General features: G+C 39.5%; 1 protein-coding gene across 1 annotated transcript in view; it reads left to right on the forward strand.

The window, feature by feature from the left end:
• Positions 1 to 23,852, forward strand: part of fntb (farnesyltransferase, CAAX box, subunit beta) — a 90,278-nt gene that overhangs the window by 61,014 nt on the left and 5,412 nt on the right. The window contains exons 6-8 of the mRNA XM_072266218.1: positions 7,316 to 7,399; positions 15,109 to 15,195; positions 16,063 to 16,192. Coding sequence (XP_072122319.1) covers positions 7,316 to 7,399; positions 15,109 to 15,195; positions 16,063 to 16,192 — 301 coding nt within the window. The remainder of the gene's footprint in view (positions 1 to 7,315; positions 7,400 to 15,108; positions 15,196 to 16,062; positions 16,193 to 23,852) is intronic.

Consider the following 23,852-nt stretch of genomic DNA (forward strand, 5'->3'; position numbering starts at 1 on the left):
TTGCAGGAGGCAGGTAACTGGATGACTGTCAGGAGAGGGAAGAGAAATGAGCAACCAATGCAGAATACCTCTGTAGCCATTCCCCTCAATAATAAGTATATCACTTTAGATATTGTTTGGTGGGAGAGAGACCGCAGCAACCAGATCTTTGGCAATGAGTCTAGTGCTGTGGCTCAGAAGAGAACAGAGGTGAAAAGGAGTGCAGTGGCAATAAGAGATTCCGTAGTCAGAGGAATAGAGGTGAGATTCTGTGGGTGCAGTAGAGACACCCAGATGGTGTGTTGCCTCTCAGGTGCCAGGGTTAGAGCTCTCTCAGTTCAGATGCATAGCATTGTGAAGCGGAAGGGTGAGCAGTCTTGGTACATATTGGCATGAATGACCCTGGAGGAGGTCCTGAAGAGAATTTTTAAGGAGCCAAATAGAAAGCTGAAAAGCAGGACTTACAGAGTAAGACCATAAGACAGAGGAGTAGAATTAGGCTATTCAGCCCATCAAGTCTCCTCCACCATGCCATCACGGCTGATCCTGGATCCCACTCAACTCCATACACCTACCTTCACGCCATACCCTTTGATGCTCTGACCAATCAGGAAATGATCAACTTCCGCCTTAAATATACCCATCGCAGTCCACCGCAGTCTGTGGCAGCGCATTCCACAGATTCACTACTCTCTGGCTAGAAAAAACATAACATAAGAAATAGGAGTATGAGTAAGCCATCTGGCCTGTCAAGCCTGCTCCGCCATTCAATAAGATCATGGCTGATCTGGCCATCGATTCATCTCCATCTATCTGCCTTTTCCCTATGGCCCTTAATTCCCCTATTATGCAAAAATCTATCCAACCTTGTCTCAGATATATTTACTGAGGTAGCCTCTACTGCTTCATCGGACAGAGAATTACACAGTTTCACCACTCTTTGGGGGTAAAAAACAGTTCCTCCTCATCTCCATCCTAAATCTACTCCCCCAAATCTTGAGGCTAGGTCCCTAGTTCTAGTCTCAATTCCTCCTTGCCCTGTTCTAAATGGTTGCCCCTAAATTTTGAGGCTCTGCCTTCTAGTTCTATACCTCCACAAGAGGAGACATCCTCTGCACATCCACTGTATCTAGTCCCTTCAACATTCAGTAGGTTTCAATGAGATCCCCCCACCCCACCTGCATTCTTCTAAATTCCAGTGAGCACAGGCCCAAAGCTGCCAAACACTCCTCGTACGTTAACCCCATTCATTCCCTTATTCGTCCTTGTGAACCTCCTCTGGACTCTGTCCAATGACAACACATCTTTTCTGAGATATGGGGCCCTTCTGGGAGTCTTACACGAGGACTCCAAAGTCCCTCTGCACCTCTGATGTCTGAACCTTCTCCCCATTTAGATAGTACTCCGCACTATTGTTCCTTTTACCAGAATGTATTATCATATATTTCCCAACACTGTATTCCATCTGCCACTTTTTTGCCCATTCTTCCAATTTATCTAAGTCTTGCTGCAATTGTATTGCTTCCTCAGCACTACTTATCCCTCCACCTATCTTCATATTATCAGCAGCAGGCCAGGCAGCATCTCTAGGAAGAGGTACAGTCGACGTTTCAGGCCGAGACCCTTCGTCGGGAATGAATGTGGTTAACGTATGAGGAGTGTTTGGCAGCTTTGGGCCTGTGCTCACTGGAATTTAGAAGAATGCAGGTGGGGTGGGGGGATCTCATTGAAACCTACTGAATGTTGAAGGGTCCTGACGAAGGGTCTCGGCCTGAAACGTCGACTGTACCTCTTCCTAGAGATGCTGCCTGGCCTGCTGCGTTCACCAGCAACTTTGATGTGTGTTGCTTGAATTTCCAGCATTTGCAGGATTCCTGTTGTTTTCATATTATCCGCAAGCTTTGCCACAAAGCGATCAATTCCAGTAATCTCTGGATTACTTGCCCATGCTATGTGCCATTGGGGGTAAGAATACGATGATTTGGCAGATGCTGCAGGGGGCATAGCTTCAGATTTCTGGAACACTGGGATCTCTTCTGGGGAAAATATAACCTGTACAAAAGGAACAGGTTGCATCTGAACCCGAGTGGGACCAATATCCTTGCCGGCAAATTTGCTGGAGCCATTCAGGAGGGTTTAAACTAATTTGGCAGGGAAGTGGGAAACGGAGAGATAGGGCTGAAGACAGGGTAGTTAGTTTACAGACAGAGGCAGTGTGTAGTGAGGCTGCTAGCAAGGAGAGACTGATACTTACTGTCTGTGACACTGCTGGTGATTAGGGGTATAGGGCAGAGATGAAGGTCCTCCATCTCTGGTGGTGTTCAGGGCTTCCTTCATCATGCCAGTGATGGCATGTGATGGCTCCAGAAGCTTAATGGTCTGAGGGTGGATAAATCTCCTGGACCTCCAGGATGGAATGCACCCTCGGGTTCTGAAGGAAGGATTGTGGAGTCATTAACAATGATCTTTCAAGAATCGACAGATTCTGGCATTGTACCGAATGACTGGAAAATTGCAAATGTTACTCCGTTACTTCTCTCAGTTTTCTCTATTAACACTCATCCAAGTCCCAGGTGGAGACTCAGGAGTACCACTGCACTCAGATGTAGAAGGATTCTTCATGCTGCTTCCATAACAATTTTGTTTTACTAGTCAGGTTTGTTTGCCCTGGACCACACATAGTCTGGCCTCTACCCTTTGGCCTATTTGGCATGGGTCAGCCTACCAAAAGCCAAAGCATAAGACCCTGACTCCAGCCAACACAGCTCTCCGGGTCACTAAGGCACACAAGCCTCCAAAACATGACAAAGTTATGGTCTTCTTGGAAGCAGGAGAGACTGATGAGAGGGCAAAAATGCAGTGAACAGGGTGAACTGCAATGTAAAAGGGGGACAAAATCGAAAAGGGTGATGAATACAGGACTGAAAGTGTTAAGACCATAAGATACAGGAGCAGAAGTAGGCCATTCGGCCCATTGAGTCAGCTCTGCTACTAAATCATGGGCTGATCCAATTCTTCCAGTCATCCCACTCGCCTGCCTTCTCCCCATATCCTTTGATGCCCTGGCTAATCAAGAACCTATCTACCTCTGTCTTAAATGCACCCAACGATTTAGTCTCCACAGCCACTTGTGGCAACAAATTCCACAGATTTACCACCCTCTGACTAAAGTAGTTTCTCCGCATCTCTGTTCTAAATGGACGTCCTTCAATCTTGAAGTCGTGCCTCTTGTCCTAGACTCCCCTACCATGAGAAATAACTTTGCCATATGTAATCTGTTCAGGCCTTTTAACATTTGGTATGTTTCTATGAGATCCCCCCTCATTCTCCTGAACTCCAGAGAATACAGCCCAAAAGCTGCCAGGCGTTCTTCATACGTTAACCCTTTGATTCCTGGAATCATTCTCTTGAATCTTCTCTGAAGCCTCTCCAACGTCAGTATATCCTTTCTAAAATAAGGAGCCTAAAACTGCACACAGTACTCCAATTGTGGTCTCATGAGTGCCTTGTAGAACCTCAACATCACATCCCTGCTCTTATATTCTCTACCTCTAGAAATGAATACCAACATTGTATTCACCTTCTTCATCACCGATTCAACCTGGAGGTTAACCTTTAGGGTATCCTGCACAAGGTGTCCCATTTACTGAATCTCTTTTGTTTATCCAGCTTATAATTTCCTCGTAAAATTGCAGTAGGTTAATCAGGCAGGATTTTCTTTCAGGAAACCATACGGTCTTTGGCCTATCTTGTCATGTGCCTTCAGATATACCGTAATCTCATCCCTAATAATTGATTCCAACAACTTCCCAACCATTGATGTCAGGCTAACAGGTCTATAGTTTCCTTTCTGCTGCCTCCCACCCTTCTTAAATAGCGGAGTAACATTTGCAATTTTCCAGTCATTCGGTACAATGCCAGAATCTGTCGATTCTTGAAAGATCATTGTTAATGCCTCCACAATCCTTCCTTCAGAACCCGAGGATGCATTCCATCCAGGAGGTCCAGGAGATCTATCCACCCTCACACCATTAAGCTTCTGGAGCACCTTCTCAGTCATAATTTTCACTGCACATACTTAACTTCCCTGACACCCTTGAATGTCCGGTATACAGCAAATACACTGTGAAGACTGATGCAAAATACGCATTCAGTTCCTCTGCCATCTCTGTGTCTCTCATTACAATATCTCCAACGTCATTTTTCATTGGTCCTATATCTACCTCAACTCTCTTTTACTCTTTATATACTTAAAAAAACTTACAGTATCTTCTTTGATATTAGTCACTAGCTTCCTTTCATAATTCATCTTTTCCTTCTTAATGACCTTCTTAGTTTCCTTCTGCAAGTTCTTAAAAGCTTCCCAATCCTCTCTGTCTTTCCACTAGCTTTGATTTCCTTGTATGCCCTCTCTTTTACTTTTACTTTGGCTCTGACTTCACTTGTCAGCCACGGTAGTGTCCTCCTTCCATTCAAAAATTTCTTCTTATTTGGAATATATCTGTCTTGCAATTCCCTCATTTTTCACAAAAACCTTAGCCATTGCTGCTCTGCTGTCCTTCCTGTTAGTGTCTCTTTCCAGTCAACCTTGGCCAGTTCCCCTCTCATGCCTTGTAATTTCCTCCATTCCACTGAAATACTGACACACTGGAATTTAGTTTCTCCTCAAATTTCAAAGTGAACCCGATCATTATTGTGATCACTGTTCCATAAGGGTTACTTAACTTTAAGCTCTCTTATCGCCTCCGGATCATCGCACAACACCCAATTCAGTACAGCCGATCTTCTATTGGGCTCAACAACAAGCTGTTCTAAAAAGCCATTGCTTAGATATTCTACAAATTCTCTCTCTCGAGGTCCATTAGCCTAGTTTTCCCAATCCACTTTCATGTTAAAATCCCCAATGATTATCATGACATTGCCCTTCTGACACACCTTTTCTATCGGAACACTCACAATGCACTGGAGGAACTCAGCAGGTCAGTCAGCATCAGTTGAAAAGATTAGTCGATGTTTCGGGCCGAAACCCTTCATCAGGACTGAAGGAAGAACTTTGGGGAGGGTTTGAAGAATGCTGGTAGTTGAAAAAAACAGTAATTTTTAAGACAAAGGGGTGGAGGAGGAGAAGCAGAGAGGTGATTGGCAGGAGAGCAATAGTAGAAGGAGGCGGAACTATGAGGGAGGTCCCCCTCCCTTCCTCTATCCCTATTTCGCATCACCTACCTCTAAGTTTGGTATACTTCCCTCTAACATCAGGCCCCGATGTTTGCCCCGTTACTTTCCACACTTCCTGTCCGTTCTCTAGGTTCTTTGGAAAAGCTATTATAATTTTGTATAATATCTTTAAATACATTTTGAATAGAAAAGAATAGTGTTATTGCTAGAAATAAAATTGTATAGTTCAGGAAATCTGCTAATCCAGCATTACTAAACAATTGTGTGCCAAATTATCAGTCTTATTCTTTTGAATATATTGTCTGCTACTCCATGTTTGCATATCTACAGACAGGCAAAACCAACTTTGTTGTGTGAATTGGCAAAATCATTCACCGTGTTATTTAATGTCGTTTTCAGTCACAATAATCAACAAAATAACACCCATAAATGCTGAGTGAACCTGTGAGATTACAGTGCAACACATACATTTTCTCCAACTCAGCAGTGATCATTGCTGCTAATTCCTTTAAATTACCGTTATTGCCAGACATCTCGACATGTCTAGGTATGTCAATGATTTGAACTAAAAGCAGCACAGGAAAGAGAAATGGAGGAAGAGTAGTTTTTTGGTACACAGGACATGCTTTTCATGAGGAGTGAGAGCAGTTCCACTTGGATACAAAAGTTCTGAGCATCCCAGTGATGCTTTGTGGAATTTGCTTCATGCAGGATGTGTCATGGAACACTACCCTTTGCAGTTCACCAACACTACTGTGAAGGAATTGGTGTAATAAACCTGTGCCAGGTTAGACCAGTTGCAGGTTCAGTTACTCTATTCATTTCAATGGAGAAAAATAGCTATGGAAGGCAAGGTTTGTGTCTTGCTCAAGTTTTGGCATTATTTCTGTTTGTTTAATTAATCATTTTTTAATGTTTCTGAATGTCAAGCATTCAATTTTTGACAGTTTATATTTCCGCAGCACTTTGGATAAAGCTTGTTGTGGTTTACTTACGTAATACTAATGAAGTCTGGAATGCCCTCTGTTGCAAAAGCCTCATTGATAAAGTTAGCACTGATTTGTGGAAGTTGTACTGAGTAGATACACCGATGGTCAGTGCAGACTTGGTAGGTAAATAAATGAACATGAACAGCTCAATGTTGCCTCGAATGTTTGAGCCATTGTCAAAGTATTAACGCCAATAATTCTGAATGGTATAATCAGGCATGAATAATCTGAAGTTTCAAGTGTGTTTTCTTTTACTGGAAGCACAAGTATTTTTTTCAGTCCAACCTACATCAGCTTTGTTTCAAGCAGAGTTAGATGTAGATTTTTCATGTCCCTTGTTACTTGGCACATGCCAGTTTGTATTCTGTATGCCCTCCATATTAAATCAATGATATTTTAAAGATAGAAGTTTTAGGTATTATACTTTATGATTTGAATGATAAACATTCCTACCAATGTTTTTTTGCACAGTGATCATACCAACAAATATAAATCTGTCAAACTCTGTAAATTATTGTATGCCATAGATTTGACGGGATAAAAGTTTGTGTTGAGCTCTAAACCTTGGTTCTCTGTGAAATCAAATCACTCACGTTTTCTCTTGGTTCTCCACTGCTGCTGCTGCCAGCATTTTCTCACTATCAAGCATCAACAAATGGCTGGAGAAAGACAGTGAAGGAAAATGTTCCAGTTTATACATTTGGTGTAGGGATTCGAGTATAATAGGATTCAAACCTATTTTAATGTAACATTCTGTTTCTCAGCATAGTATTTTATTACTTGAATATTTGAATACAACTAAGTCAAGCAAACAGATTTCCAGTCTGCCATCCTTTGCAAGATAAACGAATTAATTCCTTTTAATTAAATGGTAACCTTACTTGCATCTGACTTCCAAGTACTACCCATTTCTGAAAACAAATGCCATGCTTGGTCTGTTGTAAGTAAAGCAATTATCTATTCATAATTTAACATTTGTAGTGACGTGTTCATATATTCTTGTTTTTTTCTCAAAGCAATGTACTTCAGAAGAAGAAAAAGGCTTCAGATGTAATCTTCAAACCATAAAAACTAAACAAGCTAGCTGAGAATTTAAGTAAAAGAAAATAACTTGAATCACATATTTCATTTCTCCAAGACTAGGTCTCAATGATGTCTTCTTCTAATTTTAGGGAAAAGTTACTAGAATTTCTATACTCTGTGAAACAACCAAATGGATCCTTTACTATGCACGTCAGTGGAGAAGTTGATGTCAGGTATGTTTGGGTTTTGAATTGTTACTTACTGGAAAGTTTGTAGAGATTTAGAAACAACAGTAACTAAGTCACTATGTTTTCACTCAGTAGGAATGTATTTTTCATTTTTTCAGTAAAATCAGCATTGTTTTTCCCCTTTTTCATTTGCTGTTTCTTTTTATTCTGTTTCTGTTTATGCTTTTCATGATCTGAAAAATTCTCAGCCAGACCTGAAAATCCCTGATTCTACTTCAGACTATATTTCTCTCAACTTGCATTAATATCATGGTGTGGTTTTTTCTTTGTTGTGTAATGCTGATTTAAGTTTATGGAGCTTATGTTGGTTATGTTTGTACTGTACAGCTCTACTGCTGCAAAAAGCTAATTTTCATGGCATTTATACCCTGGGTATGTATGTCCATAACTGTAATCTCGAACTTGAATTTGAATTATTGAACATAATTGTAAATTTGTATTTTATTTGTTTGGGTAATTTCAGTCATTGATTAGTAAGTCCCACCATTATTTATCCTCTAAGCTAAAATGTAGACAAGTGAGAAGTTTAAAGGACAGACACATGAACTCAGTGGCCACCTTATGAGGCAGAGGAATGGAACCAGCTGTGGTCTTCTGCAGCTGAAACCCATCCACTTCAAGGTTCGAAGTGTTGGGCATTCAGAGACGCTCTTCTGCACACCACTGTTGCAACACATGGTTATTTGAGTTACTGTTGCCTTCCTGTCAGCTTGAAGCACTCTAGCCATCCTCCTCTCACCTCTCTCATTAACAAGGCATTTTTGCCCACAGAATTGCTGTTCACTGGGTGTTTTATTTTGTTTTTCAAACCATTCCCTGTAAACTCTTGTGACTGTTGTGCATGAAAATCTCAGGAGATCAGTTTCCGAGATACTCAAATCGTCCCATCTAGCACCAACAATCATTCCACAGTCAAAATCACTTAGATCACCTTTCTTCCCCATTCTGCTGTTTGATCGGAACAATAACTGAACTTCTTTACTATAAATTCATGCTTTTATGCATTATGTTGCTACATGATTGGCTGATTACATATTTGCAATAATGAGCAGGTGTACATGTGTGCTTAGTAAAGTGGCCACTGAGTGTACATCACAAAAAGTTCCCAAAGAGACTTACACGATTATTTACAACACAATCTGACACTGGGCTATGTAAAGAAATATTATGGAAGGCATCTAAAAGCTTGATCAAGCTTTTAATTTCGTTGGAGGATCATATCCATCACTTATGTGCTTAGAAGCTGAACTCTCAGTTACCATTAATGAAGAGAATAAATCTGCAGATGATTTGGTGAGGATATACAGTATCTTTGGGCAGTTGAAGGGCAAAGATCAAAATAATTGGTACAAGGATGAGAAAGAAGTTCAGGATTGTAGTTCTTGGAAATTTACAACAAAGAAGACACTTCAGCCTGTCATGTCTATGCTACATATAAAATAATCTGTCAGTCTATTCCATATTTTGGCCCTGTTGCTTTAGCAGTTATATCTGTCAAATCTCCATTATGCAATTTAATGTTGAGGCTTTCTGCTGCCACCTCTCACACCCCTCACCCCAATTTCAGACAGTGCAAGTCCCCAACGCTTTGTGGAGTGAAAAAATATGAACCTCAACTTCTTTTTCATCCTTGTACCTATTAATTTGATCCATGTCCATCTACTTTTCGACCTCTGCTACACCCTTACTAAGTCTTGCATAATTCACTTCCATGAAAGCTCCCTCAGATCTCATTTGTACCAAACTAACCTCAACCTAGGCAATTTTTTTCATATATTTGAACCAAGGGTATAATAACATTTGGACCAGGGAATGCCATGGCAACTTGCAGCTTAGTGTCACTAGCAGTATTTAAGCAGCGTAACTATTGGCACAGGTAGTTCTAGAGCATAAGATTTTAGCACAACAAATGCTCTTCTGTACTTTGGTAACGAGAGGGAGATTGCTACAGAATGTGATATAATGCACCTGTGCTGTATTTAATGACCAGCTTGCCTCTTGTTTTCTTTATTTCATTAGTAGATCAAATGTGAATTTCTTCTTCTTGGCGCAAAATACAGAAGTGATGTGCAGTTTCATCTGTTTGAGAGCAGGATTTAGTTTTCCAACACATTGTAGCAGTGCACATTACTGCATATTATATTATGGACAAATACATTAATGGTGGACAGTTTGCTGTGAATAGTGTCATTGTGGCTCTTTCTTCACATTGGATATAGGACAGCTGGTAACAGAACCAGTATGGCTGCTTTTCTTTCGGATCCTACTGTTCAGTCACTAATGGAACTCTTGAACCATTCTGCTGAGGAAAGTTGTGATCAGCAGCACATTTCTTTGGTATGTTTGACCTGGTGTCCTGATACTTCACAGTGTCTGGTATCAGTGTCGAATTTTCCTATAGCACTGTTTTCCAATTGTATACCATTCTGTCATTCTTTCCAGTGGTTAGTCCTTGCAGTACAACAGGATATATTTGGGACTGGTGATGGAATTTAGGATTTCAGTCCACGAACATTGGAGAAGTACCTGTATTTTCTGAATCTGATAGAAACTTGATCAAACTTTACATGCATGAAATTGTCATTTGGGTGAATTTATAGGATCCTCACTGATGTTTCTTATTTCCATATGTAGTCTGAACCTGACTTGACCTTATTTATCCCTTCTTGCAGATAGAGTAACAGTTGTCCTTTTTCTTTCTTACAACTTTGAAGCATTTATGTGTTATATTTCGGCTTCCACTCACTTTTCTACAGTGGAGACAAAATGACAGTGCAGAGAATCAGTGATAGAAATCTGCATTAAATTCTTATAGACTAAAGATGTACATTGTTGTCCATTTCTTCAGTAGCTTACTTCAATTTATGATTTTGGAGTGTGCATTTCTTTGAACCCTTTTTTTTGGATGTCACTGTGGAGTTTGTGCTTTTCCTCAAAGCATCTTAGAGATGTGAAGCTGATTTGTTTGAGGAGCAAGTTACATTGCTGTCTCATTTAATGTTTTTCTTCACTTTTATCTTGACCTACTTTCTGCTTCATAATTCATTAGCAGGCTGCACTAGATATCTTTTCACATTGTGAAGTAGCAGTCCTGTAAGTAGGATGTTAGTCCCTCTGGTCATAATGATCACCAATATCACATTACCAGTGGTGAAACCACTGTTATCCATAATTAATATTTAAGCAGGGATAAGTAACCTCATAGCAGCATTATCTGATTATGTGTACCGTGGTATGGGAGTTGGTATAAGAGTGTAGTTTGATCATAGCTAGCAATGAAAGAGAATGCAACACTACAAGAAAATTAGTGAACTGTAGACTGGGTAGTTAACTGGCAAATGAGTAAAGGTAAGGTGATTCACTTCAGAAGGGATAATGGAAACATACCCATCCCATTGGAAATTAAGACACTCCTGGATTGTGGATGAATAAATAAGGCAGGAAGAAAACATTTTTGCAGGTAGAACTCCACAAATTCAGATGTTTAATTTATATGCGACCATAGAGAGCAGATGTAGTCTTGCGGTCTATGCTATAACAGCATTGCAAGAAGTATTTTAAACAAAAATATTTGAGAATGGTGGCAAAATTAAAGATTATTTTTAGAAACCATAGAACATTACAGCACAGAAATAAGCCTTTTGGCCCTTCTTGGCTGTGCTGAACTATTTTTCTGCCTAGTCCCACTGACCTACACCTGGACCATATCCCTCCATACACCTCTCATCCATGTACCTGTCCAAGTTTTTCTTAAATGTTAGAAGTGAACCTGCATTTACCACTACATCTGGCAGCTCATTCCACACTCCCACCACTCTCTGTGTGAAGAAGCCCCCCCAATGTTCCCTTTAAACTTTTCCCCCTTTACCCTTAACCCATGTCCTCTTTTTTTTTCTCCTCAGTGGAAAAAGCCCGCTTGCATTCACTCTAACTATACCCATCATAATTTTATATACCTCTATCAAATCTCCCCTCATTCTTCTACACTCCAGGGAATAAAGTCCTAACCTATTCAACCTTTCTCTGTATCTCAGTTTCTCAAGTCCCAGCAACATCTTTGTAAACCTTCTCTGCACTCTTTCAACCTTATTAATATCCTTCCTGTAATTTGGTGGCCAAAACTGTACACAATACTCCAAATTTGGCCTCAGCCGTGCCTTACACAACCTCACCATAACATTCCAACTCTTATAAGGCCAATGTACCAAAAGCTCTCTTTACGACCCTATCTACCTGTGACGCCACTTTTAGGGAATTTTGTGTCTGTATTTCCAGATCCTTCTGTTCTACTGCACGCCTCAGTGCCCTACCTTGTATGTTCTACCTTGGCTTGTCCTTCCAAAGTGCAATACCTCACACTTGTCTGTATTAAACTCCATCTGCCATTTTTCAGCCCTTTTTTCCAGCTGGTCCCAATCCCTCTGGAAGCTTTGAAAACCTTCCTCACTGTCCACTACACCTCCAATCTTTGTATCATCAGCAAATTTGCTGATCCAGTTTACCACATTATCATCCAGATCATTGATATAGATGACAAGTAACAATGGACCCAGCACTGATCCCTGTGGCACACCACTAGTCACAGGCCTCCACTCAGAGAAGCAATCCTTCACTACCACTCTCTGGCTTCTTCCAATGAGCCAATGTCTAATCCAATTTACTACCTCTCCATGTATACCTGGCGACTGACAACCTCCCATGCAGGACCTTGTCAAAGGCTTTACTGAAGTCCATGTAGACAACATCCACTGCCTTCCTTTCATCCACTTTCCTGGTAACCTCCTTGAAAAACTCTAATAGATTGGTTAAACATGACCTACCACACACAAAGCCATGTTGACTCTCCCTAATAAGTCCCTGTCTATCCAAATACTTGTAGATCCTATTTCTTAGTACTCCTTCCAATAATTTACCTACTACCGACGTCAAACTTACCAGCCTATAATTTCCCGGATTACTTTTAGAGCCTTTTTTAAATAATGGAACAACATGAGCCACTCTCCAATCCTCCAATCCTCACCCGTAGATAGCGACATTTTAAATATATCTGCCAGGGCCCCTGCAATTTCAACACTAGTTTCCTTCGAGGTCCGAGGGAATACTCTGTCAGGTCCTGGGGATTTATCTACTCTGATTTGCCTCAAGATAGCAAGCACCTCCTCCTCCTCCTCAATCTGTATAGGTTCCATGACCTCACTATTTGTTTGCCTTATTTCCATTAACTCCACGCCAGTTTCCTTAGTAAATACAGACGCAAAAAAAACATTTAAGATCTCCCCCATTTCTTTTGGTTCCATACATAGCTGACCACTTCAAGAGGACCAATTTTATCCCTTGCTATCCTTTTGCTCTTAATATACCTGTAGAAGCTCTTTGGATTATCCTTCACCTTGACTGCCAGAGCAATCTTATGTCTTTTAGCCCTCTCGATTTCTTTTTTAAGTATTTTTTTTTGCACTTTTTATACTCCTCAAGCACCTTATTTGCTCCCTGTTTCCTATACATGTCATACATCTCTCTCTTCTTCTTTATCAGAGTTCCAATATCCCTTGAGAACCAAGGTCCCTTATTCTTATTCACTGTGCCTTTAATCCTGACAGGAACATACAAACTCTGCACTCTCAAAATTTCTCCTTTGAAGGCCTCCCACTTACCAATCACATCCTTGCCAGAGAACAACCTGTCCCAATCCACGCTTTTTAGGTCCTTTCTCATTTCTTCAAATTTGGCCTTTTTCCAGTTTAGAACCTCAACCTGAGGACCAGATCTGTCTTTATTCATGATCAAGTTGAAACTAATGGTGTTATGGTCACTGGAACCAAAGTGTTCCCCTATACACACTTCCATCAGCTGTCCTATCTCGTTTCCTAATAGGAGATCTAATATTGCATCCTGTCTAGTTGGTACCTCTATAGATCTAGAAAACTTCCCTGAACACATTTTACAAACTTTAACCTGTCTAGACCTTTAACAGTATGGGAATTCCAATCAATATGTGGAAAATTAAAATCCCCTACTATCACAACTTTGTTTCCTGCAGTTGTCTGCTATCTCTCTGCAGATTTGCTCCCCCAATTCTCGCTGACTATTGGGTGATCTGTAATACAACCCCATTAATGTGGTCATTCCTTCCCTGTTTGTCAGCTCCACCCATTTGGCTTCGGTAGTCAAGCCCTCTAATCTGTCCTGCCTGAGCACTCCTGTAACATTTTCCTTGACTAGCAATGCCATCTCCCGACCACCCTTCATTCCTGTGCCTCTATCACGTCTGAAACATTGGAACCCTGGAACATTAAGCTGCCAGTCCTGCCCCTCCTGCAGCCAAGTTTCACTAATGGCTATAACGTCATAACTCCACGTGTCAATCCACGCCCTCAGCTCGTCAGCCTTCCCCACAATACTCCTTGCATTGAAATAGACACAGCTCAGAAGATTATTACCACCACACACAACCTTTCTATTTGTGACTTTGCACCAAGTTTTAACATTCATTTTCACCCCCGCTCCACTATCTGCTCTGGTACTCTGGTTCCCATCCCCCTGCAAATCTAGTTTAAACTCTCCCCAAATTTTATTGGGGAAATGTTATTTTTTCCTGGATAATCAGATTTAGAGAATAGCTGGTAGAGGCTATTTGAAATTATGGTTAAGATCTACAAGGTAGACGGAGAAATAATCTAAGTTAAGCATTATAGTACAAACTTCCCTACAAAAAAATTCCAGGAGGGAAATTAGTCTGTTTTTCCCCCAAAGTATAGGTACAAAATGGAACTTGCTGCGAGACATTATTGAGGGAAATGATGTTAATGCTTACTGTAAGTAAGTGGATTCATACATACAAGGAAGAGATAGTGGTGGATGTGTACAGAGTTTACTGACAAAGAAAATGTTGCATTGAATATCTATTTTTGTGCTGTATTCTCTTACATAATTCTGTAAAATATTCTTAGTCAAATGTTCCAAATCAGGCATGTTCCAAGAGTGCCAGAGAACGAGGTGAAAATACAAAGTCTTGTACCTGTTTTATATAATGTATGGCTTAGTCAGAACCCAGTTTAAGTAATCAGATCACATCATAAAGCTGCTCATTTTTTTTTAGTTAGGATCATGCTTAAATTGTCATTTATCTATTGGCCTTGATCTTAGAATTTGGTGTTCGGCATGCTTCAGTAAAAGAGGTTAAAGGGAATTTACTACCTGACCTGTTGAATTCCTCCAGTATTTTGTGTGTTTTACTCAAGATTTTCAGCTTCTGTAGAATCTGTTTTTCATTTATTTCATGTTTGGGAATTACTGATACTGTTGCTGAGGACAGAAGGTTTTTTAAAAATCCATTACATTAATGCAAAACATCCAAAATTTTGCCATTATCACAACTCCACAGTAATTATTAAAAATGTTCTAAATAATTTTTGGAGGAAGTAAGATTATATTTATAATAATGTTGTGAGTCCTTTCTGCAGTGAAAGGTCTATGGACTAGATTCTATCATTGTAAAGGAAGCATACTAATTTTTGCAGATTTCATTTAAAACTACAGCTTCTAAGGAAAGGGAATTCAGAATTTAAAGAATAAAATGATTAATAGCAATGCCATGAAAACAAAAGTGCAAATTCGTTGTATCTGTTATTTCACAACTGATTTTGAGCATTAATGATTTAATAATACTCAAAGCAAAATTGCTGTTTTTTCAGGAGTGCCTACTGTGCGGCATCTGTTGCATCCTTAACAAACATAATCACACCTACATTGTTTGAGGGAACACCTGAGTGGGTGATAAGGTACGTATGTTTCGGGAGATAAAGATATGCAGCTAACTAGATTTCTCTACAGTATCCAATATTAGGCTGCTTATAAATAATCAAGAATAATGTGAAGACTATTTTAGGAGAGATGAAAGATACTTAGAACATTTATTTATTTGCACTGTTTACCAATTTGTCAATTGTCTGGGAAGATGGATGTTCGCAGAAATACTTCCAATGACTAGTGGAACCTACCAGCCTCTTTCCTGTACCTTTATTTATTTTCCAACAAAGCTCTCAAAGTGTAGAAATTTTCTCAGTAGCTGAGAATGCAAATGGAATTTAGGTTGTCTTTGTCATTGAGTAAGTTTGAATGTATAAGTTGATTAAAGAAATCCCTGTAATAAGTACATGGCCCCTTTTCATGTCTATGTTCCCTCTGAAGCCTTTGAAGGAGGAGAATTAGTCAGCTGATATCTCCATGATTGCTTAGATAATGAGGGAGTCACTATTGGAAAGATAAGAATTTCTTGAAAAGTCTTTAAACAATGGTGATTATAGGCTTATGAAAAGTACACATTTTAAGATCTCGCCTTGAAATCAGTTTATCCTTATATAATTAAATTACAACTGAAGTAAAAAAAGTGAGCAAAAATTTAGTAAGTGTGAAGAAATGTATACTTTGCTGATTTGAACCAATTTTCTATTTTTGTGCTTGAAATTGGCATTTCACATCAAAAGGTTGGAAAATGTCATTGGTTAATAAGACTGATACACCAACTAGAACACTTGGCATTGCATTGCAATATATCCCATTATTGTATCTCAGTAATAGTATATAGGAACTATTCTAATTTATTTCTAACCTTTTTTAAACAGTTTGGTGACAATTGCTTTTTGTAGGTGTCAGAACTGGGAAGGTGGGATAGGCGGTGTCCCTGGAATGGAAGCCCATGGTGGGTACACATTCTGTGGTATGGCTGCCATGGTTATCCTTAAAAAGGAGTGGATGTTGGATCTCAGAGCACTGTTGGTGAGTTAAATCTATGTTATGCAAATTAATTACAGTTCCCGAAACAAGGTCCATTTTAGTTCAAAGTGGTCAGAGTGTTGTTAAATTGAAGTGATGTGGCTTGCACTGGTTGTTTCAACAACTCTGAATGGTTGAAGGGACGTGGATGTTGCTAGACACACATTGGTGTGGGGCTTCAGGCTTCTGTACCTCCTACCCAATGGTAGCTGCGAAAAGATGGCATGGCCTGGATGATGGAGAGCTTTGATGGATGTTGCTTCGTGAGGCAGCTCCTGCTGTATATACTACCAGTGATACCCCAATAAAGACTGGCACATGTTTGCCTTCTTTTCCCTTCCTGAAGTCACAGCAACTCTTTGGTTTTATTGTCATTGAGCGAGAGGTTGTTGTTGCCGCACCGCTCGACCAGGTAACCTGTCTCACTCCTGTACACTGACACTGTACACGTGTGATTCATCCACAGTGGTGCTTTCAGCAAATTTATGTATGACATTGATTCTGTGTTTAGCCACATAGTAACGTGTATATAGATAGAAGAGCAGGAGGCTAAGCAGACAGCCTTGATGTGAGGTTGATGACCAGCAAAGAGGAGTTGTTACCAATTCTCACTGAGGACGTCAGTTATCCAGTTGCAGCGGGAGTTATGGGAGCCCTCCATGAAAGTTGTAGTGTTTGGCAATGGATCCTTGTAACCCATTGTGGCATTTTTATTTCAATCACTGGTTATCTTCTCTGTTGTTCTCAGTGGAGTTTTCAACTTGCCAGTAGCAACTTTACATGCCTGCACAGGACAAACTGTAGTCATTGCAGTTCTTTTCTGATCTTGTGCATTTGTAAAACTCAATTCTTTTTAATATTGATGAAGACTTTTGTTTTTTTCCAAGTTCATGGAATGTTTAGGTTTTCCCAACACTAAATCAAAAACCTGTCTCAATTTCAACATATGTGAACTCTGTCAATTAGATCCTTGTCTGTTAGATCTGGATTTCACTAAGGTTCAAGATGACAAGGTATGGGTGATGGGTGGACCTTTACTGGGGAATGTGTTCTCCACAGCTGACAGGCCGCCCTGATCATACAGTCACTACCTGTTGTATGTGATGGAGGTTGCAGTTTCACTTTCCTTTTCCAGAATAGCTCTTCCCTGCCCAAACATTTCTTACTTTTAGTTTTTCTTTAAACCAAAACTACATTTTTGCAGGCATGTGAACCAATGCCCAAATATGTTTTGGAGGGGGAGTTTTGGAATCTTCAATTCAAAATGCAATTCACTTTGCAGCAAAAGATTCATGTTTTGACTCCCCATCTTTCCATCTTCAGAATTATTTTCCACTCAGCCAGAATTTGTCAGTTCAACAATAACCACAATCTTGAATGGAGTCCCGTGAGCTGCTTTCTCTGGAGAAGCAATTCTGGACAGGGGAGAGCTATGCAGCCAAATGAAGGGAAGGGTGACTGCAGCTTCCATCAGACGGAACAGGTGATGCTATGGGAGACCGAGATCTGGGCAATCTGTCAATACAGAGAACCCACGTTGCTCTTCACCTACGAAGCCACCCCCTCACCACATCAGCTGAGGTACAACCCTGAACCCCACATTTCAGTGTAGACCAGCCATATCAGGTACCCAGCTGGCCCAACACCAGCCACCTTTGGCAGCCTCTCCACACTGAGTTGGGGTGCCGCAACAGGAAGGGCAAGGATTTGATTCACAGAACTGCGCAGTTGACACACGGTGACAGGAAGTGGAGAAATTCACAACTTACACCTGGCATGGTAATACACAGCCTAAGTAGGTATCTTTTGAATGTACAGGCTTATCAGTGTTTAGAATGGGACTCCAAGAGTGCTGTATGTATTGAGGCTCTTTATATTACTGCTCATTGGGTGGACTGCTGCCTTTCCAGTACACTAACTGCAGAAAATAAAGGATTGGGCTCATAACTACCACCTTGAGGACAGCTCGTGCTGACTATAAGCATAAACAATGCTTCCCACAAAAGAGTTTTGACAAAAAATGCTTGTGGTAAATAAAATCTGATGTAATGAATTGTGTTTTTTTTAAAGAAATTGATCATTTCTTTAAGTGCTAGAGGCAAGCTGCGAGATTGGAAGAGTTGAATTTATTGTTTTATTGTTATTTAGAGATACAGCACAGTAATAGGCTCTTCCAGCCTAACAGGCCCACGCCGCCCAATTACACCCATGTGACCAAGTAAATCATCTGCTTTTGGAATGTGGGAGGTCCCAGGTGAAACCCACGCAATCACGGGGAAAAGGTACAACTGTCCACAGAGAGCAGTAGTGGGAATTGGACCTCGTTCACTTGCACTGTAAAGCTTTATGCTAACCTCTACGCTACCATGCTGCCCCAAATTTATTACATCAGAGGCAGACAGATCTAAAGGGCTATTTCAACACATGGAATTCAAGGTGAATAGAAAAGAAAATGAAGCTGAAAAATTCAGAGCCTTTTTCAACCTTACTATTGAGCATACAAAGATCTTTCTTGTCTCAGCTTTGCCACTACTGAGTTAACAAATAGAGTGGGATAGATGCTTTAGATCTAAATAGCCGCTCTAATTTCAGTTTAATGCTATCTCGTACCTAATTTTTAATTCTGCATCAGATGGCTAGTATACCTAATTATTTTAAGCACTTCCCACAGCTCTTGGTTAATTTTTTCAGGTTATTGATCCCAAATCTGTTCAGATGCAAACGATGCATCTTCTGAGAGCTTCCTGCTTTGACTAGTTTTTATGTTTAGGAAGCTTAATCTCTCCCCACTGCATTTTGCCCAGTGTCTTGACTTTTTGATATTTCCGTACTGTAGCAATCACTAGAGTTTTCAATTAAGTATGGTCTGTAGTGGTTATTTTAAAAACCAACTAAAACAGCTCAGAAACGAAATAAGGAGTTGACACTGTATGACGCCCTATCCACCATAAAAAAAAGTTGTCTATCATTGGTAGTCCAAAGATAGCAGTAATTGGATGAGGTTGTAAATCTATATTTAGGACCGTTGAAATAATATCAAAAATACCTTTCCAGTATTTCTCCAACAAGGGACATGACCAGAACATGTGGGTTAAAGAAGCTATCTCGCAATGACATCTGTCACATATTGGATTAATATGAGAGTAATAACGAGATAGTTTATCTTTGGACATATGAGCCCTGTGCACTACTTTAAACTGTATCAACCTATGCTTAGCACATACAGAGGATGAATTCACCAACTGAAGAATTTTTTCCCATTTTTCAGTCGGTATATTAATCTCAAGTTCTCTTTCCCAGTCAGCTTTAATTTTATTAGAAGCATCAGGACATAAATTCATAATTATATTATATATAATTGCTACTACACTTTTCTGAGAGAGATTTAAATCTAAGATTTTTTCCAAAGTGTCCATTGGATATGGGTGTGGAAAATTAGGGGAGACAGTAATTAAAAAGTTTCTAATCTGTAGATACCTAAAAAAGTGAGATCTGGGTAAGTTATATTTATTAGAGAGTTGATCAAAAGACATAAAACAATTATGGTAGACTTAAGTAATTTAACCTCTTCATCACGAAGGATGATTGCATTTCTTACTTTAATGGCTAGAAGGTCCATTTTGTTGAATTGGAAAGAGATTAACCCTCCTAATGTATTTCATTGGTTTTTACAAACTATGGTGTGTTTGAATTTGGAGAAAATTAGAAGTGCAGTTTATGACCCTTCCATTAAGTTTGAAAAAACTTGGAGGCCATTCATTCAGCATTTTCATTTGATGTAATTTGATAATTTCCAAACTTGTTTTATCTCTCTCTACTGTTGTTGGAGGGGAATGGAGTCGTCGACACTAAGGTTTTCTTCTTTTCCATTTTTAAGTTGTTAGTTTTGCCCAAGTCTTTTAGTTTAGTTGGTTAATTTTGTTTTCCTTTGGGGATGGGGTTTGTTTTTTTGGTTTGGTTTTTTTTTTCTCTTTCATGATTTTTTTTCCAGTTTTTTTTTTGCTTTGTATTATCCGTTGTTAGTTCTACATGATTGGGAGCTTTGTTAATTTACACTATTTGATTTTACAATTACTTTTCTTAAGTGTAACAATATATCTCCTACTATTTGTATTATTGCTATGTTTTGTTTCTATATTTTGAAATTAATAAAAAGATTGAAAAAGAAAGAAAAAAAAGTTGTAAAGTTGAAGAAAGTACATTTGATCCTTTATTAAGAAACCAGCAAAACAATCTTGAAATGATTAAAAAAAAGAAATTGATGAAAATGAAGCAAAGTAACAAAATAAACAGTCTTAGCATATTTAAATGTTAGCAAAGCGTTCTTAATCATATTTACGAGTATTTAAGCAGTCAACAAAAAAAAAATCACCCCTGGCCCACTTGCTGGCTCTACCCAAACTAGACTGAAATAAAGAAAAAGCATGAATACATAACTAAACTCTTCACTTCTACCATACCCAACCCAGGTGACTACCCATGATAAACACGCCACACAAAATACAACACAGACAGACAGAAGGTAGGATACATGGCTCCTTCATAGCGTATGGAATATATAACATTTGCATGGTCATCTTTTTAACTTCACAGCATCTTAAATTCTGCCTAAGTAATCTTATCCAAGTGTTTCCTAACATTTTGTTTTGACACTCGCCATTATTTGACACTTCCCCTTTCCAGAATTTTCTTTATCTTCTCAAGTCTTCCTTATCCTTGCACCTGGTAGGCAATGTGTCATATAGGTCTCATATTAAGCATAACAGAACTGATTTGCACCAGCCATCATCTTACTGAATGGCGGAGCACACCTCAAGGGCCACATGGTCTTTGGCTTTTTTTTTAAGAACTGTTTGTCTCTCCTCTGATGTCGACTCTTAGCAGATTCCAACACCTCACTATGCACCTGCATGGTGTCACTTCCCCAGTTTGCTACCATATACCACTGCCAGCAACCATATAGCTCTTTACCGAATTAGCATTTCTCTGAATATCTTCCTGGTCTTTATAGTTGAACATTAGTCTGCAACTCACACCCTCATGTGACTCTTGTTTCCCGTTACCACCCCCTTACTGTTTTGAGCTTAGTCTGGCTGGAAAGAAAACAGAGAATGAATCTGAGTAGCTGCAGGCACTTCCAACATGAGATCTGAAGTTATCATGTGGCATTGGGATTGCAGGCTACATCCTTTCATTATAATTAAAATCATAAGTAAGATCTCGTGCACTACTGGTCACCTACCTACAGGAAAGATAGAAAAAGTACAGGGAATTTTTTTAAGGATGTTGCTGGTACTTGAGGACCTGAGTAATAGGGAAAGGTTGGATAGGTTAGGAAACTGATTGAATCGTTAAAATCATATAATTAAATGAACATGAGACAATGAACATATTGGCAGCTTTGATAAGTTAGTTCAGTCCAGTAAATGAAAATCAATAAAATCTGTAAATACTGGAAATCTGAAATAAAACTGGGGGAAAAAACTGGGAACAGTCAACAACCCCTGTAGAAAGAGAAATAAATGAAGGGTCACAGACTTGAAATGGTTGTCGGTGGGGTGGAAGGAGAGGGGAGTTTAGGGTGGTAGTCCCAAATCAGAACATTTATTGTACCAACCCCTCCTTCACATTAGTTTTCCCCTTTCTTTCCCCCATTTTAGACAAAGGGTCTCAGAGCTGAAACATTAACTGCTTCTTTTTCCACAGATGTTTGCCAGTTTAGATATTGCAAAGTAGTCTTTGAAAAAAAGAACATAGTTCCTCAGAAATTTTTTTCATCTAACTCATGGAGGCTGCAGTATAATTATTTCTGAAATCATAAAAAATGTTTGATTTTCTAAGCACTACTTCTAACAATGTTGAATCATTGATCTCAGTTGTGCATTAATGTTACTTGAAATGCCTAAATTATTTTTGGAAGATTGTTTTTACTTCCAAATAATTTAGTTATGGAATTAAAGATGATTTATCCAGTCATAAAATCAGTTTTATAAACTGTATCAATGATATGCAAGTTACAAAATGTATACAGCAAGTTTGAATTATTGGTATTGCATAGAGGTATAGCACCACCTAGCTTGTAAGTCTAAATTGCAATCTTCAACATTTAAGTTCATTTATGAAATTCAATTGCCCTGGAAGTTCAGTTGTAAAATAAATGACGCTGAAGTAACATTTAACAATCTCTGCACAAGTTGTTTTTCTATGACCTGTTAGCTAGTCAGCTGGGCATCCTCAACACTGTCTTTTTGATCATAGTGAAGATCATTAATTGAAACTATTCAGACCACAGCTGCAGTAACGTGCAGACTCATTTGGAAAGCATGGGAGAAAAGCATTTTAAATGGTCTGTTTCCATTGAAGTTGGCAAGAGGAGATCCAGGAAGGCTTAGTTTTCAAATGTGGCTTCAGTGTCAACAGTTGAAGAATTTAAAGTGGAGTTGACTTTTCAGCGATTGGCGGGTTATTTATGGAAATTCTGATGCAGGAAGACTGAATAGCAGAATGCAGGACTACTCAACAACTTTTATGAAGAGTAAAACAATGTCAGCATTTCACCAGCAAAGGTAACAGAGTTAAAGTAAAGAAAACAAAGAAGCATGTGAAGGGTGTGATGTTTCTTGCTGCCCCTAACCAATACGTATCTGGTATTTCCTCAATTTTATATTTATTGTTTTAACCCATTCAGCCCTTTGACGTTAGACTGAGATTACAGGGTTGTCTGGAGATGTGGAATGCATGCAGGTATGTCAGCGTTATCTCTATCAAAGTGTGCATACAATGCATTGATCTCATCAGGATGGATTATAGTCACTTGGATTATGTCTTCATAATCAGTGATGACTGCAGCATATTCATTTGCATTAATTGATGAATCGTTGAACATGGTCCAGTCACCGACTCAAAGCAGTCCTGAATTCACTCATTCACCTCTGCCATCCAACTCTATGCTGTTCACTCTGCACATAGGCCCAAGAAGTACAGCCTGCAACAACATGAGGGTGATGGACGGAATGTTGGCATTATTGTTGGTAGTATATCAGTGGTATTTGTAATACCAATGCTGATGGATAGGCCATAATTCACCTCTCCCCTAACAGATCCTTCACTCAGTTGAAGGAAGGTCAACAAGCCCCTGGTGGGCAAAGGAAATAGTCAAAGATAACATCAAAATTAGTCTAAAGAAACTCAACATTACAGCTAAAATCTGGGAAGAAGTTGCGCTCAATATATACACCTGAAAGAAAAATGTTCAGGAGAGAGCTGTGCTACATGAGAACGATCTCTGTTGTGTCCTAGCGGCAGCTATGAAAGGAGAGACTGAAAAACCAAAAAAAAAACACCACTAACCACAACCACCATTTACCCTTTCCCACATTGCACCAGAATATATGGATCCTGGATTGGCCTCTACAGCCACCTGAGGACCCATCCTTAGGAGAACATCATACTCGACTCGAGTGATCGCACTACTACTGAGTCCTCTAGTGTTGCAGGTGATTTGTTGAAAGTAGTTAAACAGAGACTTCCACCTCGCCTGATTAAAGTCTTCCACTATGATATGACGGACACTGTGGTATGCTGCTTCACACAGATGCAGACATCAACAATGGATCCTTCTTTAAGACTGACAAGTGGTCCTACTCTTGTTAGTTAGCAGAAA

This window comes from Mobula birostris, chromosome 1 (assembly GCF_030028105.1).
Source record: "Mobula birostris isolate sMobBir1 chromosome 1, sMobBir1.hap1, whole genome shotgun sequence".
In the NCBI taxonomy this organism is placed as follows: Eukaryota; Metazoa; Chordata; class Chondrichthyes; order Myliobatiformes; family Myliobatidae; genus Mobula; species Mobula birostris.